We start from the raw sequence: 18362 nt of genomic DNA, 5'->3' as shown, positions 1-18362 counted from the left end.
CCAAAATGGCCACTAAACGGCCCCAGACTATATTGGACTGTCCACTCACTATCGCCTCTTGAGGTACAAGTGATTTTACAAGACAGTCGGGCGGGGCTAGCTGGTTAGCATGCTGATTTCAGTAGATATCTCTGACATAACATCAGAACTGTTACTTCACAGTCTGTTCATAATGTTAGTTCTTTTTTTGAACACTTTAGACAAATTCTGGCCACATGTTATATATTGTACGTTTAACCATACAGTTTGCAGTTCATAAAATGCTCATGAAAAATTTTGGAAGAGCCATGTGCATTGTTCTGCACACAAATGAACCGTTTAGTCCCTTCTGTGTGCCAGCTTGTTGCAAAATTAACTAAAATTAAACTGTACTTCAGCTATGTGTTCTTACTTCTGGAGGCCCAGAATTGATAAAAGAATGAAGCCGAGTCCATTAAGCTTCACTAAAGCCATTGAAATTGGTGTCACATTTAGTTTGCTCCCTCTGCTGCCCACGTAACAAAATCGTTAACCTCGCAGTTAGGAGATGATACTAAACCTTTGTTCAATAAACAATGCGATTCTGGTTTATCAGCCCCAGACTGCTTGTAAGACCGAGGCTTTGAAGATAAAGGGCAAACCAAATACAAAATTGCAGCTAATCATAATGGTCGACATTTATTCTAGACCAAAGAAATTAAACGGTAGGTGTATACCAATGCAGCTCAATCCTCAAATGGGAAATTGGCTCACAGCCGGGCAACTTTCTATTCTATTCTACACATGTCCTGGGCTGAGTCTAACAGACAGGGAGGAAGAGGGCCAGCGCTCTTGGAAGCCAAAGCTGCGGCTTGTTCCAAACTTTACTCCTCATTTAATTTTTAATATTGCCCCAAATTTACTGCCACATGCTTGAAATCATAAACTATGAATGCACTTGGAAGTCACAGAAAGGTAACAGCACTTCTTGAGAGGAGACACATTTGTTATATACAAGTCTGACAAAGGGCTGATTCACACCACTTTCATGTCATATTGGATTTTGTGTTAAATATGAAGTGCTGATAGAGAAAAATATCACCTTGAGGGTTTGTGGGAAATTTTGTCAAGGTGCTTTTTTGTAAACTTGTGGACACAAAGCAGTGATTCAACCAAATTTGATGTCTCTCCCCCCTCTGGATCTTTCAGGAAAGCACAACAACATTATTTTATTCTATATTCCCTCATGAAAAATGTGAGTAATTGACCTTAACCACTGTTATTGTCGATCTAGCCAACAAGTTGAAAAATACAATTTCTAAGTTGTAGAAACAAGTTGACACTCTATTCTTCCATTTTCCCGCTGTGATGTGAATGCATGCTGCAGCATTATTCACCAGAGAGGACGAGGTAAATCTCCAAAGTAATCCTTGTCATTCGCTGGCACTGAAGCAGACACTCAGAAAATCTCCCCTTTTGGCTCGAGTATGAGTTTCTCCTTTGGGTCGTGTCCAATGTGAAATGACTGAGAAAGAAAGCACGGGAGCATTGCCAACAAGCAGACATAAATAATACGAATAATGTAAAGAAGAAGAAGGAGCAGGAGGTGCAGAGAGAGGAATGAACGAAATGATCCGAAGGAGCTGCAGTGTCTTTTGTAATGTCATGCAAATTGTAGGTTTTGATAATAAGAGCTTTGAGCATGAATGGGTTGCACAAAGAAACAGAACAAGCATCATATTTATGGAGGTCTTGGAGTCTTGACATGGTTAAGAGACCCTTGCACCTGCCCCAGAGCTTCCTCCCATCCTCCCTGCAGCTCACTAATCAGTAGGGCTGGATGGGGATGATGGGGCTTCCTAACCTGCCATCAGCCAGCTGCTCTCTGACAGACTCCCAGGAAGAAAGAAAAAAAAACACAACCAGTGTGAGGCAGTGGTCGTAATGCTGCCAGGAAGCAAAGCATCATCATATTGTTTTGCCACAAGAAAAAGTTGAAGAAACGTCACCCTTAGAGAGATCCATGCTGACAGTTTGGCAGGTGCTTCAAATCTCAGGTATTTCAATATAACAAAATACACATTATTTAAGTTTAGGGAAAATACATCAACAAACCTCTGCTTTAAAGATTAACCCTCAAACGTCTGCTACCATCAGGACTGTGTGGGCGTTATTTGGTCAGATTTGATTTGTTCTGTCTGGTTTGTATGATGGATGGCTCTAACTACTACAGTACCCATGAGCCTCAGCTGCTGTTGCCATGCAGAAGAAACTAGATAGGCACAAGAAGCCAGTTATAGCACATTCTGAATGCTTTGTCATTGCAGTTGGAAACAGCATGTAGCTGCCAAATTCTTCCAAAGTCGACCCTGGATCTCAGAGTGCACTGATTTAAGTGGATAAATGAGTATGTCATTTTTATCTTCTGCAATTAGAGGTGCATGTTACACAATATTGAGCTCAGTAAATAAGTATTGCTTACAGAAGATCTCCTTGAGAGTCATAGTTGAGTTCTTTATGTGTTTTATTTCTACAAGCTTGTACCTTTGACTTTTTATCAAAGAACCAGATTTTCTTGGACAGTTGCTCATCTGGGGCGGCATGGTGGTGTGGTGGTTAGCACTCTCGCCTCAATCCCGGGCGCGGGAGCCCTTCTGTGTGGAGTTTGCATGTTCTCCCCGTGTCAGCGTGGGTTCTCTCCGGGCACTCCAGCTTCCTCCCACAGTCCAAAGACATGCAGATTGGGGACTAGGTTAATTGGTAACTCTAAATTGTCCATAGGTGTGAATGTGAGCGTGAATGGTTGTCTGTCTCTATGTGTCAGCCCTGCGATAGTCTGGCGACCTGTCCAGTACCCTGCCTCTCGCCCGATGTCAGCTGGGATAGGCTCCAGCCCCCCCGCGACCCTCAAGAGGATGAAGCGGTTAGAAGATGAATGAATGAATGAGTTGCTCATCTGCTGAACAAACCCAACCGCCAAAAAAACTGTTGACATTGTACATTTCTGCAAACCTCAGATAAGTTATATTTGCACGGGTATGTTGAAATTTTATGTTTGAACGTAACTGTGTAGGATTTAGTGGCATCTAGCAGATGCAACTAGCTAAAACTTCTCTCATGTGCTAAACATGAACTCCAGCTCAGGATTCCGTCAGCGTTCATGTTTTGGAGCTTTTTACTTGGAGCTGAATTATCCACAGAGGTCTCTTCCTCTCCAAAACAAACAGACCCAGTAATTAAAAATGGTAAAAACACTGAATAAAGCAGGTTAAAAAAAAAATTATTGTTTCCTTGAAGCTGTTTGGCTTGGCACAGACGGTTCACTAACCCAGAACCTGCTCATGTGTGTTCGCCTTTTTTTCTCTGATAGCTTGATGCGTGCTCACATTATTTCTGAGCCAGACATTCAGGAGGGTTTTACCAGGAGTTGAATTATCCAAATAGGTCATCTCTTCTCCAAAAACTAACGGCCCAGGTGATTTAAACCAGTGAAATCACTGAATAAAGCAGTTTCACAGTAGAAATCAGTGTTTTTCTGGCAGTTTGGCTTGTTGCGGACATGCCGCTAGCCCAGCACATGCTAATGTGTGCTCACCCTTTTTCTCTGATAACTTAAGATCCAGACTTTAAGTAGGTTTTTTTCAGGGAGCAGAATTATCTGCGGAAGTCTCTCTCCTCTCAAAAGCAAACTGACCTGTTGATTTAAACCAGTAAAACACTCAATAAAGCAGGTTCAGGTTTAAAACATCAGTGTTTTTCCAACACTGCTCTCTGTGAAGAGGTTGCTAACCACAATAACTGATGCAGAAACAGGTATGGCCCCTTCTAGATCCAGTTCTTGGATTGTCTATTCTGGGCCACTGTAGGAACGTGGCGGTGCAACATAGTGATCTCTGTCGATGCGGTCGATTTTTAGATGTCTATACACTCAAGAAAACATATTTATCACATGTTACTACACGGCTCTATTAAATGCTGTATTCTGATTGGTCAGTCGCGGCATTCAGCGGTCTGATATTACTGTGTAATGACCGTTACACAGTTGCTATGTAGCCCAGCTTTGCTAGGGATGCTGCCCTGCAACACTGCAGCTGTCAAACAACTTCCAAGGGAAAAAACAAACAGAAATGGCTGATTTTAACATTTCTTTTAACTTATTTGGAGAGTAGCTACAAGGATTTTTAAGGAATGGTTGCCGCTGAAGATAAAGAAATGGAGATGGAAAGAAAAAAATCTAGCGAAAAACGGCACAAGGAACTGACACCTGAAGAGCTTCAAGTGATAGAGGAGGAGAAAGATGAGATACATACAAAAAAGACAACAAAATGGGCTACTGTACTATACTGTACTGTACTACTACTACTACTATACTGACGGACTTTCTCTGCCAAAAACAAAAGAATACGGATTTGAATACACACTCGGCAGTCATGCTTAATGACATTTTACGCGAGTTTTATGCCTCGGTTGAGTCCACTAAGCCTGGGTGAGTACAAAACTTTCACCAAAAGTTGTCGAATCCGGTTGGTTTTAATATACTTCGCGGAGGCAGACCACATTATTTATTTAACTGATAATTAGCCATGTAATAAGCGGGATAATGTATAATGAGCCGGTGAATACTGGGAAAATAACTCCCTTCAGGGGAATGGAGTTATTTTCCCAGTATTCACCGGCTCATTATACATTATCCCTTACATATTACATTTTTGCCATGTATCCCTCAAAATCCTCCACACTGGACCTTTAACCTTTGATGTGGATAGATTTAGGCATAAAAACTAGTTGGTTATGGTTAGGAAAAGACGCTTAAAATACTTGGGTTTGGGGGCGTAGTTCCTGCTTGAAAGGCAGCATTGTTTTGGTAAAAACAACCGCTTTTTGTGGCACTATTACTGCTGGAAAAACTGTAACCAGTCGCTACAAAACACCCACATTTGGTGCCTAAAAAGCTCTGGAAACACACCAGTGACTCACTAAACAACAACCAGTTGGTTGCTTGTTGGTCTTGAACAGTGATCTGCAAATTAGCAGGCACTCGCCTAGGTTACTTGCCATCCATCGTCATCTCCACCTCCAGATGATAACGTCAGCTCGGATACTAAGGAATGTCTTTTTAAAAACATTGATATGATGAGTATGAAACATGCAAATGTAACATATTCAGGGTTTGCAGAAATGTACAATGCCAACATTTTATTTTGGAGACTGGGTTGTTTGTACTGATGTTTCAACCAAGACAGTTTCATGTCAATCCAAGTCTTGAAAGTGTGCCAACTTTCTGTCGCTTGAAACTTTCTATGTTGTAAATTAGCTAGACTTCTACACCCTGAACTAAAAGCACCCGAGAGAACTCATCCAACTTCTCAACTCAGTTGTCAGATACTCAATCTTATCTGTTTGGTGCAGTAAAATATCTGACATCTTTTTCCAACCAACCCCGCTCACATCAGAACAGTGTGAAGGCATCAAGTGACAGAAAAAACTAGTTACTTCTATCCTGCATATATAGTGTGCTCATGCAGCTTTGTAAGCAGATTAGGAAAACAAGTTTTCAGGGCCTTTAATTTATTCATACATTCAGAATCATAAGTGACAACCTTGTGTGTGCTTGTCTGCAGCTCCAGTGCTTTAGTGTAAAAGTTTCTACAGTGCAGTAACTTATGTAAGCGGAGTTGGAGCATATCTGCCTTAATGTGGTGGCTGGTCTACCCTCAGGGTGGGATTGATTTAAGTTTGACTGCATTACATATTTTATCCTACTTCACGATTCACCATCCCTCCTTCACCAGCTTTTCTAACACTTAGTATCTAAAGTACGGCTTCCAAAATATCCTTTAATATCCTTAAATAAAATTTAGAATAATCTTTTTCATTATTTCCTTTAATAAATGTACGTTGGCAGAAGGGGATAAAGAATGACTAAGAATTCCTGCTCTGGTCGGAGAGACTTTACTCTCTTTTGGGTTTATCCAACCTTGGCTCCAGTAAATCTTTTACAGCCAATAATATATAATTTTAGAGGTCTAGTCCAAATGATCTAGCTTTAAATATTAGATAATAAGTCAGGAAGTCCTTCCAAAATGTTGGCTGTGGTCAAACATATATCCACTTAGTCCTTGGCATTAAAAAACAGCCCAGTTGCCAGATGAAAATGTTGGCATCGTACATTACCACAAACCACTGATATGTTACATTTGACTGTTTCCTATGTTTCATATCAACGTTTCTAAAGGGACATAACATATGAGCTGACTTTGTTACTGGGAGGAGAAGAGGATGGTGGATGGCGTGATACTTAGGCAAAGAACTTACCAAGCTGCAGACCAGTTCGAGACCAGTTGTAGTGAGTCATCATTGAATTTTCAGCAGCTTTATGGACACCAAACATAGGTGTTTCAACCTGGAATAGTGTCACGAAAAGGGGTAGATTTTCATTGAGACATTGCTGCATTTCCTGTCATGATAGTGTCACAAAAAGGGATAGGTTTTTACCGAGATGTTGTCGCATTTTCAGCAAGGAAGTGCCACTAAAAAGTGTACCAAGACAATGCTGCATTTCCAGATGTGATAGTGTTAACAAGAGCTGGTATTTGTTTCATATCAATGTCTCTAAGGTGATGTAGTGTATCGGCTGACTTTGTTATCGGGAGGAGAAGAGGATGGTGGATATGATACCTAGACGAAACACTTGCCAAGCTGCAGACCACTGTTCGAGATCAGTTGTTTAGTGAGTCATGATTGTTTTTTCAGCGGCTTTATAGCCACCAAATGTGGGTGTTTTTTAGCAACCAGTTGCTGAGTTTACACTTGAGATAGTGTCCTGAAAAGTGGTTGTTTTGTACCGAGACAGTTTGGCGTTTCCTGCTATGATAGTGCCATGAAAAGCAGTTTGTTTTTCCAGATGTGATAATGTCACCAAGAGTGGGTATTTTAAGCCAAAACACGATCTTTTCAAAACCATAACCAAGTAGTTTTTGTGCCTTAACCTATCCACATGTTAACCACAGTGTTGTTGAATCATATCCGCGACACAGTAATGTAGAACTGTAACATATCCATGTTTTTTAGACACGTACTATGCCAACATTTATTCTGGTGATTGGGTTGGTAAAATAGGTATTAACAGCCTTGTCTTATAACACACCAGAACACATTTCTATTCATTTAAAATTCATGCATCTAATAATAAAAATCACATGTAAATTTATGGCATGTAGTTTAGACCCAAGAATCCAAGATATGTATAAAAGTAGGTGTCAGTGTCTTGGTTATCAACTTTACAAGCAGTCAATACTAAAAACCACAGGGTTCAGAGTTACAGCTCCTCTGTGACCATAGAAAGATCACATAAAACAGAAGAGCCTCGAAAATGAATTCAAACACAGTATGAGCCGAGAAAAGAAGAAGATAACATTTTTACAAGCAAGGACATGAAATTTAATTTGGAGTGGAGAGGGTGATGTGAGGCATGTCTCACCCTGGACTTACCTTATTTTACCAAATTCCCAGGTGTCTAAAATCTGTTTGTAAGTGTAGCTAACTTTGGGGTTTTGCAGTGAACTGTATTCCTCTCATTACTCTTCTTGAATGATTACTTGATTAGTAAATCAACAGAAAAATAATTGCCAGCTATTTTTATGATTAAGTGTTTAAATTCATCTAAAAATGACGAACATTTTCTCGTTCCAGCTTCTCATTTGAAAGGATTTCCTTCTTGACTTTATCTCATACGATAGTTGTTTGAATATCTTTAGGTTTCAGACTGTTGGTCTGACAAAAGACACGTTAGCTTGGGCTGTTATAAACTGTGATGGGCATGTAACTCTATTATCTGATAGAAATGGTTATTTGATTAATCAAGAATCAGCAGTGTGTAAAGTACTGAAAATAAAAATGAGTCAAGTAAGACTGAAAATTTCATTGGTTTCATAACATCTTGCCAAAGGACTGCAGTTGAAAATTAGCCGGCTGGATAACACTGGCACGTTTACAGAAATGTTGATCCAGCGTGATTTGACATTTGCTTTTGCCCCAGTCACATTAAATGGTTTTAAACTCCTTCTGTGTGGTTTGCATGTTCTCTGCGTGGGTTTTCTGCAGGTACTTGAGCTTCCTCCCACAGTCCAAAGACATGCACTTCAAGTCATGTGACTCCAAATTGGCAGTACATATGAATGTGAGCATGATTGTTTGTCTGTCTCTACATGTCAGCCCTGGGATAGTCTGGCACCCTGTCCAGGGTGTACCCTGCCTCTTGCCTACGTCAGCTGGGATAGACTCAAGCTACTCTGTGAACCCTAACATTATAAGTGGTTAAAGAAAATTAATGAAAGTGAAAAACACCTGGTTTAAGAGAGTGTCGGACTGATCAATAAGTCATCACAGATTGTGTGTGTGTGTGTGTGTGTGTGTCTGTGATAAGAGGTAGAAAATTCAGAGGTCATATTTTTTCTTATTTTTTTCATATTTATTCTGTGTGTTGACAATCTATTGTAAGTTTTAAAAATTGGATGATGTCCGGTTGTAGTGATTGAAAGAGATTAGGAAAGGGTACTTAACTCATCTTTTGTTGTAACAACATGGGCCATCTGTGTCCAAGAATCTTTACAAATTTTAGATGAATGGCAAAAGAATAATTTCATTCTTACATATGACGAAAGTTCTGATAGCTAAATTGCTTTCCGATGAACTGAACCATGCGTCACTGTGACACGCTCTCCATTTCCTGTTTAACCTCAAGATGCTTGCCATGCTCACTATGCGGATATTTCTTTCATTCAACATTGATATAACAGATAATAGAACCATCTAGAGTTCAGTGAATAAATTGAAGTTATATACATTCAGGAAATAGATCTTACATAGCATCATTTTTTTGCTCAGCAGAGGGGCTAGTTCTGACACGGGCGGTGTGTTCTGAAAGGCTGATTTAAATTTAATATTATATGTCCAGTTTATTGTGAGGACATGATGATGATGAATGTAGCCACCAGAGTAGTGGCATTCAAAATGTTGATTTTATATTGACTAACACAAACTGCAAACTTGCCAGATTAGTATGGATAACATCATCTGTCATCATATGTTCATATGATCATATTATGCATAAATAATGTCACTTCCGCTCTCTGGACAAGGAGAGGAAATGTGTTCGGGAACAGCACTTACTTGCTTACTTTTGCATTCTTTCATTCTTCCCAGTGTTCTCAAACTTACACAATATTTCATTTAACTTTATCCTTTTGAAGTTGACTGAACAAGATACTGTTTCTTCAATGATGGTGGAGAAATTTATCTTCATTAGTTAGGGAATATAATTCCTCAAATGTCTTCTCTTCCAAAGTACTGAATTGACAAGGATGTTGTGGTGTTTTTCGTGTTTACAAGTCTTTTATCTTTGTCTTCCCATTTTAGTCATGGACCACTGACACTGAGTGGTCAGGCTGAAAAAGCTTCCAACAGGCTAATTTAATGAACTATGATACCGTGAGCACTTTGATTGTAACTCCCACCGACAATGTGGGAAACTAGATGAGGACAGGCTGCTCTCTTGAGAATATGTTCTCCAGGAATCGCTTCAATGGACAACACGGAGCAGGTGTTGCCCCTAAAGGAGGCACAAAGGCAAAAGTCCACTCACCCAAAAAGAGGGCTCCAAACCCCAGGGTAGCGCTGGTCATTCGGGGCAAAATACATCGTCTCTTGCAAGGCTCTGCAGACCACCATGTCCCAGATTCCCACCTCTATTATGCAGGCATTGAGGAGGAGGAGGAGGGGGAAACACAGGAGGGCAGAAAGGAGCACAGAAGCAGATATTCAAAGGTCGGCCCCAGGCCTGAGGCTTACCCTCCAAAAGTGTCAAACGGTAAAGGTCATGGAGTAGCACCGGCGCCGCCATGTGTAGGAGAGGTAGAATTGAACAGAGAGGGATGTATAAGAATACCCTGCACTTTGCAGCATAAAAGCTGCAGATCCCCAGCAAATATGAAACGAATCTCCTTTGTGGGTGATATTCGGCCAACACCTGAGCAGATGCAACCGCCCCCACACTATACTCCAATAGGCCCAGACATGAATGGTACCAAATTTGCAGGAGCAACCGGAAGGGAATTTCCTTCACCCCGTATTCGGCCAAAGAGACCCTTTTCCGCTGGCGACTGTGTGGACTACAACTTTAACAGAGCTCTGCCAGGTGCGCTGTTGGAAGAGGATGAGGATAAAGAGGAGGAGTCGAGTGCCATAATTGAGCACATTCTTAAAGAGCTGAGGGGGATCAACAAGATCCAGGAGGAAATCTCCGACCTCAGGGATTACCTGACCTCCGTTCGAGGGTCAGTTGAGGAAGTATCATCCTGTGTCGATGCCGTATTATTGGAGATTGAGGGCATTCGTTCTAGCAACAAAGCTGGTTCAGGGGAACACGCCGGTACCTGGTCGGGGGCAGGGTCCAAAGATGGACCATCCTCTCGCAGAAGACCTGCTAGTGCTTATGGCAGTTTAGGGAGCGCAATACCAAAGTCTGAATCAAATCTTTTCCCCCAAGTCTGCAATGAGCGCCATAGCATCCATGGAGAATTACTGCTAGCAAGGGCAGAGGAGTCTACTGTCTCCCCAATTGCTGAATCAGTGGATAATCAGGAACTAGAGGAAGGAGAGGATAACTCTGACCATAGCTCGGATATCCCAGTAGGTGCGATAGCAAGAAAGCTCAGCTTTGGCTACTTTGAAAGGCAGGATGGCCAAGACTGTCCAAGCACCAGCTCCTTGTCTTCTGGTCATAGTGAGTCAGATCTAGAGAGACCATCATCTAGTCATGGAAGGAAGCAGCAAAGAGCTGATGATGGGGAGGAACATTGGACAAACACGGGACCACCACACAGTGCCTCTGCAGAATCTGCGTGGCATCAGGAAACTGCTTACCACAGGGACAGGAGTCCGGAAGAGCATGAAAGTGAGACCCCTCTTTGCTGTGAAGGAGCTGGTAGCTGGGATCACTACAGAGGGGCAGGGGGATATGGTACATCAGGGCAGTGCTCCACAGGAAGTTCTGAACATCTCTCTATTCGTTCTGGGAAACATTACAACTCACCTGCCAGCACTTCTAGCAGGGAGGAGTGGCAGTCACGGAGAAGAAGGCCTCAAACTCAGTCTGGGATTAATGTTCCAACAGATACTGACCTTGAGAAGCCCGCTGCAGGATACGAGTATGCTGCTGATTTTTCATACCCACAAAGCTCTGGTTACCATTCAGTTGATGGGCATGAAGGACAAGCAGAGGAATTTGACTATGGGCAATCAAATGACCTGAGCTACACCACAGAGTGTCATGTCGATAGTTATCAGGAAAATTATTTAGCCTATGAAGAGTCTTCAGCAGTGACATGGACTGAGGCTTCCTTATGTACAACTGTAGATGATGTGGACAGGCCGTACATCCAACAGACTGGAGCCACCAACCAAAGCTTAGAAAACAGAATCCCTCGCTCTGTCAGTGCAGATGTCCAAGCTGGTGGTTTCAATGTCAAGCGCATAGGCCGAGCTGTACTTGATTTTAGCTCAGCTTTGCGGGGAGCATTACGCAAAATTGAAGTACCTGGACCCCAGGAAGCAGACTTTGAAATATCAATGCCTTCTGACTTGCCAACAGCTGAGTTGCCTTCAAAACCTCTATCCTATGAGGCACAATCAGAACAAACATGTGACGAAACCCTGAAAGGTGATGTGGTTGATAGAAGAAGTGCTGTTGGGGAGTTGAGCAAAAACAGTACTTTAGACAAATCAGATGTTTTCTCTGTGGAGCCTATGCTTGAAGAAGCCAACAACAGCCTTACATTGGAGTCTACAGACACTTGCCAACACCCTCCTTGTTCGGAAAAGATCCCCTCATGCCCAGAAGAACTTTTGGTTTGCCCTGACCCAATTTCCAGTAGCACTTCAATACTGCCTCCACCTTATGGCCTTACAGAACGACCTGCAGAGGGTCCTGCAGATGGTCCTGCAGATGTCAAACTTAAAGCTCAGCTTTCTCAATGCACCACTGCAGAATCCCTCTCGGTCTCCCTTTCGGCTGATGAACCTCTAGCACTGCAGGGAGAAACTGAGTTGCCACAGCAACCCACCGCAGACACTGTGGCCCCAGAAGAGAAAGCAGAGGAAGTTGCAGCAGAGCCATCCTTGGAGATAAGCCAGCTGGATGAACGCAGGCTAAAGTGCCTGAGGACCTTCCAACAGATTCTGCGAGAGAAGAGAGAGACCAGGCGCAACCTCGCCAGTATGACTATGTCCACATGCTCTCAGGATGACTTCGAACCAGGTAGTCATCACTGGATTTGAAGTTGGGATCATCCTTTGTTTCATCACCTGCATTTGTCTTTTATTTTTATTTCAGTCATCTATAAGTTTCAACTCGCATATGTGTATTTTTTGTTATTAAACCTTTATTTAACCACGTGAGTCCCACTGGGATTAGAAGATTTGTTTTTAAGGAAGCCCTGGCTAAGATAGCAATTTAGTGTGTCACACGCAAACATTTAAAACACATAAACGTAAGCCTCTTTTTCTCACTTCACAAAAAACCCCACTAAGCAGGAATGAGTCCTAAAAGCCTGGAAATGAATCAGCATGTTAGCACTCCTGGTGCCCTTGTCTCAAAGTCAAAGCTTTGTTTTTTGTAATGGGTTTTTAGTTAGATGCTTGAAATAAAGTCTGTGGTAAACACAAGCTCAAGAGACTTTCACGTAGATATAAAACACCTCAGTAAATACCCCACTCGTAAATTTTGAAGCTTTTAGGTGTTCTAAAAAAGGCAGTTGCTACTGAGTGGCTAAATGAGCCTCTTAATGAGAGCGTCATCACAACAAACACAGCTTTACAGCTTTGTGGTGGTGGTGATGTTAAGTCATGCTACCGTAGTGTAGTTCGGCGATAACCTAAGGTTAATTTTTTACTCTTGACAAATGCATTTATGCCTCAAAAATCATAAAAGCAGTGTTCAGCTGTGAGGATTATTTTACTGAACAAAGTATGTATCAGCAGCTAATTTTCTGCAGTAATCAAAAATCCAATTGAAAAATCCCATTGGCTTTTGACAGGGCAACCAGGACAATGCTAACTACCACATCTGCCTACAAAAAAACATCATCCCTGCAGTAATCACATATTTATTAGCGCAGCTTCTATCAACTTAGATTGATAGTGATGGAAATACAACATCCAGATGGGCACGCAAATTTTAGCCCTTTTGCCGGCGCGATACAATGACAGGTCGCCACAAAATACCATCCAAGCAGTATTTTTCATGCTGCTTTTTGCAACCGTTAACTAACTAATAAACAACAAAAGGCATAGTAGTCTGCTACAGAGGGATGTACACCCCTGTGGTCTACTGGCAACGGGAAAGCAGTCTGTCTCCTATTTTTAAGTGGTTTTCCCGCCTCACAAAAACCCGCTCACATGCGCTGATTAGGTGGGAAAGGGTAATTCAGTAATGACTCGCAATACTGTGTGTCAAACAACATACACGCAAACGTAAAAAACATCTCAGAAAAAACACACAGTATCAGTTCACACAATCATGTGCCTCAGAAGTCAGATAGAAGAAAAAGAATATATAACGATAGGTAGACTTACAGTAGATCTTTCTTTCTCTTTTTTGGGAAGTATTTCCACTCTTCATGTTTTAAGCAGAGCATTGGTATTTTAATTTATGTGAGTGACTCATTCGTTTTCATGTTTTTATTTTGATATTTATAGATTTGACTTAACTTTAAGTCATCATTAAAGTATTGGCTTGTTTGCTCAGAGGCATTCCTTTTCCACCTCACCTCTTCATATCAAAGCCTCACCAAAACTCTTTGATCCGTCACTCTTTGGTCTGTGTCTACACTGATGAAAGGGTAACTGTCACTATCCTCTTTGTGTATGTTCACCTAGCGGTTATGAATAAGCTCCTGTACTGAAAGGTCCCCTCGGTATTTACTGCACCAAACGGTCTCTGCTGATAGTATAATTTTCCGCCCCCTTGAGAGTAATGTATCGCCTGCCACTCACGAGTCCCTTACTCCTCTCCGAGGCTCCGGCAGTGGCCATTTGCTGAATTAGAAAACATCAATTATCTCCTTGGAAAGCGACTCTGACATTAAGGATGAAGGAGAAGGGAAATATTAAGAGTCATTTTTATAATAAATTATACATGTTAATGAAACATTTATGACCTCAGACCCCCTTATATCTGAAAACTCAGTGGTGCAGCTACTTTTAACATCATCCAAGCATTTATAACAAAATGAATAATAAAGGGTGTGTCTTGTTATTTCACGGGGCGAGCTATTCCATGACTGTTTTTCTTTTCTGTTCTTATGCTGTTTTACAGATGGAAGTCAAGACGCAGAACAGGTTACTTCTTTTGTGGTTTCTCTCCCGTTAGCTTCATTAACATCCTAAAAGAAGTTGTTCTGTCTGTACAATTTTCTTGATATGCTTTGGACATTTTCTCATGTCAGTGCGTCTTTTTTTTAATTTTCCTTTTTATTGTGTTTGTATTGCTTTCTGTCAGTTTCTGGAAAACACTCACTTAATCCTGAAAATACAGTTTCATTTCAAAGCTAATGAAATAGCTTTTGGTTTTATGAGATGTCAGCCTCAATGCATCTGTGCCCTATTAAGAATATTTGTTGTTCCCGATATAAATATAAAAAACGCCAAACACGAATAGGTCAGTATTTATTAGGACACAGTATTGATGAGAAGTATTGATATTGAGTCTGTCAGGCTGCCATGTTTTGTTTGTTACTGTCACTGTGGTATTTTCTTTACTAGCTGTCAGACAAAACAACACGCTGTTAGAAAACAAAAGTCAATATTTGGTGTGCGTTCACTGAGAGCATGTGGGGTTTGGTACGTGTTTACAAGGTGAAGATTTATGATGCTCTTATACGTATGGGGGCAGTGTGATGGATTGAAATGTCCTCTTTGGCATGCAATACTGAAACTCAACCAACCCAGTTCATTCCTTTCATTCCTTATCTCCTGTTTTTTTTCTTCTGACTTTCTTCTTCCTCTTCTTGTTTCTTCTCTTGTGCTTGTGCATGCTCCGTAGTCATGAAATCATGAAACCAATAAACGCTGTAAGCCTTCAGATGGCTAAATCTGTGACCTTTGACATTCTATTTCAGAGTCGAGATCAAGATGGTGACCCCAGCAAGCACCCATGGGCCAAGCCAGGGTCAGTACATGCTTTTTGGTGTGTGTGAGTGGCAGATAGAGAGAATGAGAGAATATGACTAACTGATGCAGGGTTTGCACCTTCGTTTTCTTTATTTAAATACTGATCAGTGCATTTTGGTTTGTTTGTTTGTTTGTGTGTGTTTGTGTGTGTACAGGGGAAACACACCGTTTGGCATTGACAGCATGCCAGACCTGCGCAAGAGGAGACCAATTCCCCTTGTTAGTGAACTGGTGAGTGCACATCACTCAATATTTGACTCCTGACATGAATTTTGACTTTCACAGAGCCTTGACTTTTTTACACCTTAAAGGGACAGTTCATCCCAAAATCAAAACTACAGATTTTCCCTCTTAGTCCCTTGTAGTGCCATTTATCCATCTAGATTGTTTTGGTGTGAGTTGCAGAGTGTTGAAGATATCAGCTGTACAGATGTCTGCCTTCTCTTCAATATAATGGAACTAGATGGCACTCGGCTTGTGGTGCTCAAAGCAACAAAAAAGTGCATTTGAAAAACTCAACAGCAATGTCTCTTACCAGAAATCATGACCCAGTTACTCAAGGTAATCCACAGACCTTGTTGTGAGCAGTTTAATGTAGGAACTACTTTCTTTTTACCAAACTATTCCCGCCAACTGCATCACCACACAGAAGGAAGTGTGCATCTACTGCTAGCTCACCTAGCACCACTAGGAGGAGAGGAGGATGCCATTAATGTTTTCATCTCTCACTGTCACAAGCTTCTGCACTGCGATACAACAAGGTCTGTCTCAGGGTGCTTTCAGACCGAGAATGCAGCATTTACGAGTGGACCAGATCAAATGCCTTGCACAAGAAAGCTGCTCTTGATTGGTCAGAATTTCCATGTGGGAAAAATCCAGGAAGTAAAGCAAACGTTGAAGAAGAGTACACTTGCAAGATAAATGTGACACTTTCTAATGTCACAATGGAGGGACAACTACGCAGGTTGATTTTAGCGCTGCTCATTGTGGACTATATTGCTGTCATTGTTCATTTTAGTCAAACCATACAGTTTGAAAACTGGCATTTAAGACAGTCCTGTGTATGTTGTAACTAACCCCGAAAATCAGAGAACCACGTTAGATAATTTCATTCATTTGGTGTTTTATATTGACATTTTTGTCAGTTGGTAAACATGACTAACTAGCTGTGGGTGGAGATGCTCTTCAGACTCTGCTGCTGCTGAGAAATAACAGGTTTGTCATGCTGCACCTGTCAGGTCCCCAATGCCAACATTGCCTAACATCCCACCAGCTCAGTATATAATATATTTACAGTCAGGTTACCTGGTAATTTGTTAATGAAAAAAGCAACAACAAAGTGAAACAAATTCACAACTAGGAGCAACTTTACTCACAAAACTTGAACCTGATCAAAACCTCATCGTACTGTTACAGACAAAAATCAAACTAAAATCTGCTTAAAGCTACTTTTGAGGTTGTTCATGTTGTGAGTGGATGTCTAAAACGTGGCTCCTGAATAATAGATTAAAACTAATGGGCCCCCGGTGTGTTTAATCTTTCATCTGTCTATCCTGGATTTCATTTTTTATTTTGTTTCATGCACCAACTATAAAAATATTGCTTTCTGTGCCGCTGGATTCTCTATTTGTACCCTGTTAGTTTTTGTTTCCCTTTGAAAGTGCCGTGCACCACACGCTCAGTCACCTTTGGTTATTGATTTCAGCTTTAATTGCCTGTTAACATTTGCTTCAGCATTGAAAGTAGCTGAGAAAAGTCATGTTAGCAGGCTGGCCGAGTAACACGAGAGTTTGACATGTTACAATCAGCTAATTTGATCCTTCAGGAGTGATTACTTGCAGGCTACATGCAGGATAAATGTACAAAGGAGAGATTCAGCAGCGGTACCCGCTGTGTAATAATTTGTTTGCAAGCACTGAATAGCTGGATTCAAGGTGAATGCTGCTGATCCTCTCAGAGGGGGACCTGTTTGTTTGTCTCTAACCTTTTCTTTCTTCTTGTTCTCTTTCCTTCCACATGTTGCCCCCCTCTATTCGTCGGCCCTCAGGCTATGGTGAGTACGAGAGAAGCCAGATTTCAGCTGCTGAGTTTTACCATTTGTTTGATGGGCCTTGTTGCAAACTCTCTAATGGTCCTGATTCTTGCACTGCACTTGCACTGCTCTGTGTGAAGGCTCCTTATGTGTGTTTGTATGAGTGTGTACACATACTGTATGCACCCTCATACAAATAGCACACATTGTTCATTTTAAAAACCTTCTGACAAACACAAGAAAATCAATTCCTTCTTGTTCAGCTTTCCCTCAGTCGATTGATGCTCAGAGAGGCTTTTTCACTGATTGGTGTTTTTAGCTACAAGTCTTAATTAACAGGTTCGTCTTGCTGTGATTCAGCAAGTCAGCAGCTCCTCCTTTTAAAATAAGACACCTGCCTCTGTAAACACACAAATGTTGATGAATGTTACGGTAATTTGTGTCTTTCTCCCTTTAGTCTCACATTTACTTTGAAGTACTTAAGGGAAGCTGAGACGCACGTCCACTGGCCACAGTCTGTCATCTGAGTGGTTAGAACTGTGAATATTCAGTCACTGAGATCTAAGAAAACTTGACTCATCTGATTAAAGAAACTTGTCTCCTTTGATTTGAAGTGGGTCCGCCAGAGTGAAGGTCACTCTCTCAACAGCAGAAGTCTGAGCAGAAAAGCACCCGTGAGGTTTGAGAAGATATAGAGTGTCAGGGACAGTCTAGTTCAACTTTGTTAAGTTCAGTATTTCAGCTTAAACGAATCATGGAGAGACAGAAAAACAGTCAGGAGAGGAATCAGCACAAAATTATAAAGATGAGACTAAGAACATTTGGCGATAAAACTAACAACCCAAAAAAATAGGACAAAATGCCATAAGATCTCACCACAAAGCAACAAAACCTACAAAGTCCTATCCAAAGTCCTCACATAAAAAGACAGAAAAAATGCGCAGAGGAGTGTAAAGCATCACTTAACCATAGAATATATAAAATAATGGACGTATCCACGGTGACATCACCCACAAGTATATGGACTCCCAGTTTGAAGCCTTGAGTTCGGCATTTGGTTGTTGCCATCCTGTTTTTTGGAGCCTTGACTAGTGTTGTCATGATATTGGAATTTGGATCTTAGATATACAGTAATACCCTGAAA

At 41.3% G+C, this 18362-nt stretch overlaps 1 protein-coding gene across 1 annotated transcript in view; it reads left to right on the top strand.

Moving 5' to 3' along the window:
- LOC125890162 (protein unc-13 homolog B-like) overlaps positions 1-18362 on the top strand; it is a 309728-nt gene that overhangs the window by 164496 nt on the left and 126870 nt on the right. Inside the window, exons 12-13 of the mRNA XM_049578657.1 lie at positions 15135-15184; positions 15342-15417. Of these exons, the coding sequence (XP_049434614.1) occupies positions 15135-15184; positions 15342-15417 (126 nt within the window). The remainder of the gene's footprint in view (positions 1-15134; positions 15185-15341; positions 15418-18362) is intronic.

This window comes from Epinephelus fuscoguttatus, linkage group LG6 (genome assembly GCF_011397635.1).
Source record: "Epinephelus fuscoguttatus linkage group LG6, E.fuscoguttatus.final_Chr_v1".
Lineage (NCBI taxonomy): Eukaryota > Metazoa > Chordata > Actinopteri > Perciformes > Serranidae > Epinephelus > Epinephelus fuscoguttatus.
Note: the sequence above shows the minus strand (reverse complement) of the source record. Positions and strands in the feature narration are given on the sequence as shown.